The sequence below is a fragment of the Lichenostomus cassidix genome, chromosome 15 (genome assembly GCF_008360975.1).
Source record: "Lichenostomus cassidix isolate B80296 chromosome 15, HeHo_3.0, whole genome shotgun sequence".
NCBI classification, from domain to species: domain Eukaryota; kingdom Metazoa; phylum Chordata; class Aves; order Passeriformes; family Meliphagidae; genus Lichenostomus; species Lichenostomus cassidix.
In genome coordinates this window covers 9,188,081-9,197,121 of record NC_139496.1, presented here as the reverse complement: position 1 = coordinate 9,197,121, position 9,041 = coordinate 9,188,081, and the positions used below count along the sequence as shown (strand labels likewise).

At 45.9% G+C, this 9,041-nt stretch overlaps 1 protein-coding gene across 1 annotated transcript in view; it reads left to right on the top strand.

Moving 5' to 3' along the window:
* Nucleotides 1–2,025: 2,025 nt before the first annotated feature.
* Nucleotides 2,026–9,041, top strand: part of BCR (BCR activator of RhoGEF and GTPase) — a 98,095-nt gene continuing 91,079 nt past the window's right edge. Inside the window, exons 1-2 of the mRNA XM_085075982.1 lie at nt 2,026–2,337; nt 2,675–4,222. Of these exons, the coding sequence (XP_084932108.1) occupies nt 2,713–4,222 (1,510 nt within the window). The 5' untranslated portion in view covers nt 2,026–2,337; nt 2,675–2,712. The remainder of the gene's footprint in view (nt 2,338–2,674; nt 4,223–9,041) is intronic.

Here is a 9,041-nt window from a genome sequence, read left to right as displayed (position 1 = left end):
TTTGTTTGTTTTGTCGTCCTTACAAAACCCCCGTCTCTTCCGCATGGGATGGCGCTGAAGGACAGTTCCCAAGTGACAGAGTGACAGCTCGAGAGCTTTACCCAGAGCCAAGCGGTTCCTCTTCCCACAAGAGGGAGCCCGGCGGTCACTGCAGGATCAGATCCGTGCTGTCTCTGGGCTTTGCGATCTCTCGCAGGCCAGCAGAGGGGATGTGCTAGCCCGAGTTTAGCCCCTCATCGCAGGATTCTCAGTCTCAAATCACAGGTATGTGTCTGCCACCGGAGTCTCAAGGAAGTTTTGTATCCTATTAAAATAGTGCTCTGTTGAATGCGTAAAGTATCAGCAAAAATCCAGACAACACTTCAATTCCCAGTGGAGTTTCTGGAGTTGTGCTACCTCAATTGATAGAGAGGGTGTCGTCGTTTAACAGCATTAGTCACTAAAAGTAAAGTGTGCATACAGAAATCCCTCATCTGACTCATCAGAATTCCTACTCCCTCCAGAAAGGACACAAATGTCAGAAAAGTGGACCCAAATAGAAAACACTCTAGAAATAAAAAGTCAGAATGGTTGGACTTCAGTAAAAGTTCTGTACGAATTCAGAACATATCCCAGTGGTGTTACATACCTGCCATTGTTTATAACCATGCCAGTACAATCTTATTATTCCTAGAAATACATTGCAGAATTTTGTTGTTGAAACTAGCACTAAGCAAACAAACAATCAATGGGGAGAAGGCAGTTTATTTTATTTCTGTGACAGATTGAGATTTCTTGAAAGATTTATAGAGTTATTTATTAAACATATAGATTTTATTAGAATTTAGGTCATAATCTTTTTTCCATATAGGTCAGCCAGTGCCTGTTATGTGTTAAAAGCTGAGGAAACAAGTGCAGGAAAGAGGTTAAAGCCAGGAAACAAAACCCAAGAGGGATGAACTGTACAAAACTGAATATATGATCAGCCATTTGTGATGTATTTGAAAACACCCCAAAATATTTTGATTGGCAACCAGGAAAGCATGAAGATAAAAACTGTTTAATACATTTTGAAACAGTACATATCTCTAAGGTAAGAGAGCTGCTCCTATGGAATTGTGCTTTTCATTCTTACGGGATTTTATTAGTTCTTATCAGGGCTATATCCCACTCTTTTCTAGCAACATGTGCCAGAAAATACATGCTTCACCATGGACGTGAAAGAAGCAGGTTTGTGGGGATATGAGGTGTACATATCACTTTTTTCCAGAGGTTTAATTAATACATGAAAAGGACACAGGGCTTAAGCAAGGTCGTGCGCTGTGATTTCGGAAGGAGTAATACCCAGCAGCTAGATTTCTGTTTAAATCATTTGCAACCCTTCACCCAGAGCTGGGGCGTGGGACTGAATTATTGGGTCTAAGATAATATATAGGACAAAAACGAGACTAATGCAAAAAAACAAAGCAGACTTTATTGTCAGTATCAGAGTTATTTTGGGGTAGCAGTTGCCTATCTAAGAAATCCAGTTTGTAATTTATTGGCAAGGAAGGTAGGATTGAGGGAATGATGAACCCGGTACTAACCAGCACTTACATGAGTGGGGGGTAAACGTGACCTTTGAAGGTGAGCTGTATCAGTGCCTGGGGGGAGAGCCTTGCTGTGAGCACAAGAGAGAGCACAGAGATGTGCTGGTGTTTATACATAATACATGAGGGCATGGCTGTATGGACGGGAATGGATACCTCCCTATGCACACAGGGCTGTGTGCATGGCATGTTCTCACCCAGGTTTAGCTATGGCCATGTGTCTACGGTGTGATGATGCCCAGGCCTGTGGCTGCCAAGTGCGAGCGCGCGGGATCGCTCACGACTTTGCCTTTGTCTCCCGGGCAGCCTTGGGGAAAGCGCTGGGCCGCCCCGCAGTCCCGCGGGGTCCACCGGCCCGGCCGGCCCGGCTGCCCCTTTAAGAGGCCCCAGCGCCGTGTCAGTGCCTGCGCCGGGTCCTTCCCTCCCCTCCCCTTCCGCAGCGCCGCCGGAGCCGGGCCGCGATGGGCCGCCGCGGGCAGCGGGTGCCGCGCCTCCGGGGGGGCTGCCGCGGGGTCGCGGGACGCTCGGGCACCGCCGGGTAGCGGCGGAGCTCCGCCGGGACGCGCCGCCGCATCGCCGCCCCGCGCGGGGAGCGTGTGCGCCCCGAGCGCAGCACAATAGCCGGGAGGAGGAGACAGGGAAAGGGGCAGGGGGAGAGGAGGAGAGAGAAAGAGAAAGCACAACACGGGGGCTGGTGAGGGAGCGCGGAGCGGAGGGCTCCGGAGCGTGGCCGCGCTGAGGACCGTGCCCAGGACGGCGGCGACAGGAGGTGGGTGGGGGGCGATATTTACCTTCCCTCCCCCGCCCCGAGCCCGTTCCTTTGTCCACGCGCTTTGAAGTGCTCGGGGATCGCCGGGGTGGGAGCATTGTTCGCCAGCAAACGATCAGTCATGCCGGGGACAGAGTAGCGAGTGCACGCGGGGCTGGGGCCGGCAAGAGCAGAAGGAGACGGGGAGGAGAGAGGATTGCGAGAGAGGATTGCTGCCAGCCTCCCAGTGCCCTGCATGGATCGCGAAAGAGACGCGCTGAGTTGGCCCTGCCCGAGCTGTTTCTGCTTCTACATGTGAAATCCGGTTGGTTTTTTCTTTCCACCTCTGTCTCTCCAGCCTCCTTCTCGTATTCTCCACTTACTCCCGTATGCAAAATGGTGGACCCTGTGGGGTTTGTAGAGGCTTGGAAAGCACAATTTGCAGACTCTGAGCCTCCTAAAATGGAGCTGAAATCTGTGGGAGACATTGAACAGGAACTGGAGATGTGCAAAGCATCTATCCGGAGACTGGAGATGGAGGTTAACAAGGAGAGGTTCCGCATGATTTACCTGCAGACTCTTCTGGCAAAGGAGAAAAAAAGCTATGATAGACAGAGATGGGGTTTTAAACGTGTTTCTCAGTTGCCTGAAGGGGGTGCAGAGCAGCAGATCCAGGACCTGCATCATCATCAGTCTGCTGACCAAGACGAATGTGAAAAAAGCAAGTCACACCATGGGGAGGAAAAGTTCAAACCCAGGATACCCTCTATGCGGAAGCTGTCTACCCAGAGTGATGGATCAGACCTGTCACCTTTGGACAGCCCCCATCATGGAGAAGGAGACCAGGACAGGTGTAAGTACTATGGTGAAGAGAAACTGAAGAAAGTTGTAGAAGATATGGAGAATCGCTGCGATACAGATGGCTCTCCTTCAAAACACAGATCGGCTTCCACTCGCAGGCTAGTGGGATCTGCTGAGAAGGAGGGATCATTTGAACCTAAGGAGAGAGGGAACAGCACCAGTGTGGCAGCCCTAAGGTCCAATTTTGAGAGAATGAAAAAGGTTAATTCACATTCTTCTGGAGATAACAAGGATGTTGTTGAAAAGCCCTTTTATGTGAACATGGAGTATCACCATGAGAAGGGCCTAGTAAAGGTCAACGATAAAGATGTTTCTGATAAAATAAGCTCCCTTGGTAGCCAGGCCATGCAAATGGAACGCAAAAAGTCTTTGCACTCCCTCCCTTCTAATGTGGTACCCAGCTTCAGCGAGTTCCAGAGGCCTGCCTACAGGGGAAGGCCCTCGGAGAGCAGCTTTGGCTATGATGGAGAATATGAGGATGCTGAACTGAACCCCAAGTTTCTTAAAGATAACCTGATTAATGCCAATGGCAGCAACCGCTCACCTTGGCAGCCCATGGACTTTCAGCCGTACCAGAGTATCTATGTTGGTGGAATGATGGGGGAAGGAGAAGCAAAAGGACCTATTCTGCGAAATCAGGGCCCAACTGACCAGGAAAAACATCTCACGTGGCCCAGGAGATCTTATTCCCCCAGGAGTTTTGAAGATATTGGAGGAGGATATACTCCTGATTGTAGCTCTAATGAGAACCTTACCTCCAGTGAGGAAGACTTCTCCTCAGGACAGTCCAGCCATGTCTCCCCCAGCCCCACCACTTACCGCATGTATCGGGATAAAAGCCGTTCCCCCTCCCAGAACTCTCAGCAGTCCTTTGACAGCAGCAGCCCACCAACCCCCCAGTCTCAAAAACGGCACCGGCAGCAGCAGGTCATCGTGTCTGAGGCTACTATTGTGGGTGTACGAAAAACGGGACAGATCTGGCCAAGCGATGGAGATTTGCCCCCTGGGAGATGTCACCAGGACAGCTGTTTCCATGGGGATACAGGTTTGTACCAGCTTTTTGTTTAGTCTTTTAAATTTATAGAGCAGGGAATGGCAATGTGGAAATGAACGGGAGACCCTGGGTGAATCACTGTGAGGGGACAACTCATGTGAGAAGACTGTTTAATTTGTAGTTCTGCTGTTATACGAAGATCCTACAGGAGTATATGTCCGACTGCATTTTGTGAATTCAATCTGGATTCCTGGAAGGGTTGATTCAGGCCTCTCTTGAGAGGATCAATGGAGTACCATGTTAATCAGTTCTTAAAAGTTTCAATGTGAACACTGAGGTAAAAAGGGGCCAGAACTTCACCAGTTGTTCACCAGCTGTGGTGAATTCACCACCAGATCATTCCCTCCCTCTTATTCATGGATTATGGAGTAGGTAAGCTCTACCTCAGAGGTGGTAGTGTGCTAACAAGCTACAACCTGAGGGTTCTGCCAGAGCTTTACCGATAATGATGCTGCTTCCACAATCTTGTTTTTTCCTGTCTGTATTAATTGCAGTGCTAGTTTCTCGTTCTGTCTCGTGTCAGCCTTCAATTAGAGCTGATTGGAGGTGATGATTGTGCAACCCTGTTCTTGGAGCTTTCTGCTATGTCTGAGTGAAGGAAGAACTTGGAATATCAAGAAGCCCTGAGGGAAAGATGCTAACTAAATTTCAGCAGAATAAAACTTTTCATTTGGGGAAGAATGGGCAATATTTGAACCTGTTCTTATGTAAGTCATTCAGGCATGCAGGTGTGTCTGTGGAATCACAGTAAATTTATAGGTAGAAGAGGCATATAACGAATGATGTTACTGCAGATGGATTTTTTGAATATTCGTGGATGTCTGAATCTATTTAGCAAGGCAAGCATGTAAAGTAAATAGTATCCTGTGCTAACACCAGTAGTCTCCTATGCAGTAAATGAAAAATCAAATCCAGGAATGAAAAAAAAAAGAATGTTTATTTTGACAGACTTCTTTAATTACAAATCTGTGAGTTCCCTCGTGGGTTTTCTTTGTCTCTTTGAATCTCTCATTTTAATAAGGGGTTAACATGTTATTTGCTAATTGGACCAAATTCCTGTAGTGGTGGGTGAATTGAGAGGCCTGTCAGAGATGTCACTTTCTCAGGCTGTGTGAGTTTGCTTTATTACTTCTCAGAAGAGTAACTTTGCTGTAAGGAGATGATTGGTTTTACTTGCCCTGCTGATTGTTTTTGTCAGCAATACTTTTGGGAGCAACAATGGAGGGAGAACTCTTCTGTGCTCTGCTGCCATCCCCTTATCCTATTGTATTAGTGGAAGGCTGGACATTGTAGTGGATGTTCAGTGTACGTGGAAGCACTGCACCTCCTCCCAGTGACTTCTCCTTTATCAGATTGGATGTACATCCCTGTTTTCTCTCCAGGAGTGCTGCATTCTTCCTGGGTTTTAGGGGAGAGGCTGAGTCTTGTGCTCATTTGAACTGAGCTCAGCCATCTGTCTCTGCTCTTGTTTACTGATGCTCTTTAGATGACTGGGAAGCCTCCTGGCAATTTCAGTTTTTGCAGAAGGAAACAAAGGGGTAAAAATGACAAAGGTTGATAAAGCTGGAGGATAAATTCAGCTTTCAAAAGGGCAATAGATAATTTTTATTTTAAATAATTTAGCTGGGATGCATTAATTAAAAAAAAAAAAGGCAGCTGAAAAGTCGGAACACTTACAGTTCCTAGATGTGCTGGAAAGCTTTGTGTCTTGTTCCTCGGGATGACCACACGTTGCAGGCAAGGACAGAATGTAACTGATCCACCTTCTGCTTTCCTCAGCATAGGGGGTGACATGGCAAGCTTAGCAGGAACTTTCACCAGATGGCTAATCAGTCCTGTCTTGCACATTAGCTGGTGGCAACTTTTTACTTAACCAAAAAGGCTTATGCCTTCAGAAGGACTGTGTTTCTGATTAATTCCTACTGAGCATCATTTTATATGAATTTTCTTTCTTTCCTGATTAGGATGAATTTTTGATCTGAAACCAGTTGGCAGAACCTTCTTTTCATAAAACAAACAAAAGGCATGAGAGAGCACTGTGTGATTAGCTGGCTGGCTCCCATTCCCCACTACCCTGCTCTGCTGCGGACTGTTCTCCATGACCACGTGATACCAAAGCCATTCACAGATCTAGACAGATTTTCCAGCACCTGTGGTTCAGTCACTGGTTCTGCCAAGCTTCCCTAAAGTTTTGCTTGAACAGAGTGCAAATTTGAATCACAGTAGGTTCTGGCCAGCCTTAATGTTAATTAGCATCAAGTGGGGTTTGTTTAATAGTATTTGACTTCCCTGTATATTCACATTGTTGTGTGTTTTCTGGCTTTGGCTTTGATGACTCTTCCCATAATAATGCTGAGTGTGCTGTGGACAGGTGCAATGTGAAATTTCCATTTGGATCTGTCCCAGTGCACCTTGAGCTTGGCCAGCAGTCACATGCTGTTCTGTCCAAATTGTTTCATGCGTTCAACAGTTAAGTGATGTTTTCCTGATTTTGTATTACAAAAAAGGATGTAACTCTCAAGTGAGTGGGGTCTAAGCCAAAATTTGAATCTGTGTTTCTGGAGATGGATTATCAAAAACTTTAAAGCAGACCAAGGTGCAGTAGGCTTTCAGTTTTTTCCAAGGAGCAGCATGAGAGCTTCAGGGTTGAGATTTGGTAATAGCTGTACTTTCAATTAAATGTACTTAATGGACCCTGGGCAAAGATATTTATATTAGGATTAATTATGTATCACTAATTTCCTGTAGTGGGAATAGAAAAAAAAATCACATCTTAACTTTGCATTAAGCTTGAATATCTTTACTACGATTGTGAAGGAAGAACAAGATTTTTAAAATCTGCCTTCTTTTGAGCATTAGTTGCAGAAATAGACATGAGAAAAGCCACTCGTGCATTTCTGCTTATGGTCAAGGGGAAAGTTGCACAGTGCTGTTATGGACTGATGAGATGGCAATGGCCTCAGCTGGGAGAGTTTTTAACTAACAGCAGTTTGTTAATGAAGGAGCACACTGGAGTTGTTGCTTGGCTTTAGAGCTTGCTGCATAAAATCAATGCATGCTCACTCAGTTCGGTGTGTGAAATGATTTTATCTGTCTGCATAATAACATGGAAACTATCTGGAGTCCATGTAAATAATGTTTACCTGCACAGCTGCTTCCCTCAAGGTGCTCCAGGAGTAACTTCTGTTCACGTGAGAAAACTTGGTGGTGCTCTGGGAGAGTCGTGACAGGCTCTTTCTCTAGATAGCCACCAACCACCACAGGGCTTAGTATGAGGTCAGTTTGGGGATATGTGTCATTTAATTCCATTGGAGTGAAATTTTACTTATTTTAGCCTCTACTAAACGTGGGAGTTCTGAATGTCCCTTTCTGGAGAGCATGGAACGTTCTCTATATTTTTAGTGAGCTTAATGTAGACGGGAAAAGAGCAGTGGAATTTATCGATGTGAGCTGCAAAGCTCACCGTTCCTGTTATGTCAGCAGAAGGCCATTTTAGAACTCCTACTTACCTAAGGCTGTAGGTTCTTCAGTTTTTGTGTGCCTTAAATGCCTGACCAGATGGTCAAGTATCAGGATTTCCTGCTTTTAAGGCAAACCTAGACACTACTTACTTGTAAAGCCCCAAGAAAGCATGTCGTGTGTCATCTTGGAGGGACCTTGTTCTGTACCAGTTTCTGCAAGAGTTTACTTCCGAGTTATTTGCATCCTCTGAGATCTTAGACAAGTTTCTTAATTCTATACTTCTTCCACCCACTATTGTATTCTGTGAATTTTGGTTTCAAGATGTAGTTTGAAAAGTGCTTTGCAGGATTTTGCAGACTCCTGAGGCAACAGGCCAGCCCTGTTGCTGTTGTTCAGAAACACAGCTTTCCTTTGAACAGCTGAGGCAGACTTCATTCCACTGTGTAGAGATTCTTCCTTCTGAGGAGCTGAAATGTAGGAACTTTTATAATGTGCAGATTGCTTGTTAATTTTAAGGACTGCTGGCCACAGGTCCTGCTTTCCATCTGTCACTTACATTGGATCAATAATGCAGTTATAATTTTCTCTGACACTTGTTTAGTTCATTTTGCTATTACTTTTTAAATATATTTTAATTCTTTCCTGCGATGATCAGTGATTTCCTAGGAGCACTGATGCCAAGATGCTGCTTAAATGCACCCCCCATCCTGCCTTGCTTTTCAGTGATTTAGTGGCCTTTGAGATTATCAGGATGCTTGCACTACCACTGCCCTCTTCTTAGTCTGGAGGAATGAAGCGCTCCCTCTATTTCTCTTCCAGATTTTTCTTTCCTTCCAGCAGAGTTCATTGAAATCTGTGGGGCTGCTTTATGTTCCCAGTGACTATAGTGGACTCTGAAGTGTTTGTTTTGTCCCTTCTTCCACAAAGAGTTGCTAATGTTTACCTCAGGCCTGCCAGAAGTAATAGCATGGAGATAGATTTTATTTTTTTCTTAAGTTCACCCTAAATCAGGTACTTCTGCAGTCACAAAGCACTTGCCTTTGAAATGGGAGTGTAAACCAACTCCCCAGCAGTTGTCTGGGGAGCCCTGGAGACTGCTGGTGTCACCTCATCTGCCCGTGTGAAGCTCATTTTCATGGTCCATGGCAGAGAGATCAAAGTAGGACTGACTTTCTTATGGAGCAAGCCAACAGAGACCTATGAATTCTGCAAGTAGTGGGTCAGAAAGCTGCTTGTCCTCCCTGCACAATTACCAACAGTTCCAAAGTAGTCTCTCTGGCAGTAGGGATGAGCTCACTTTGTGCAGCTGCCACTGCTGCAAGAGGGCTTGGGCATACTGGATGCAGCC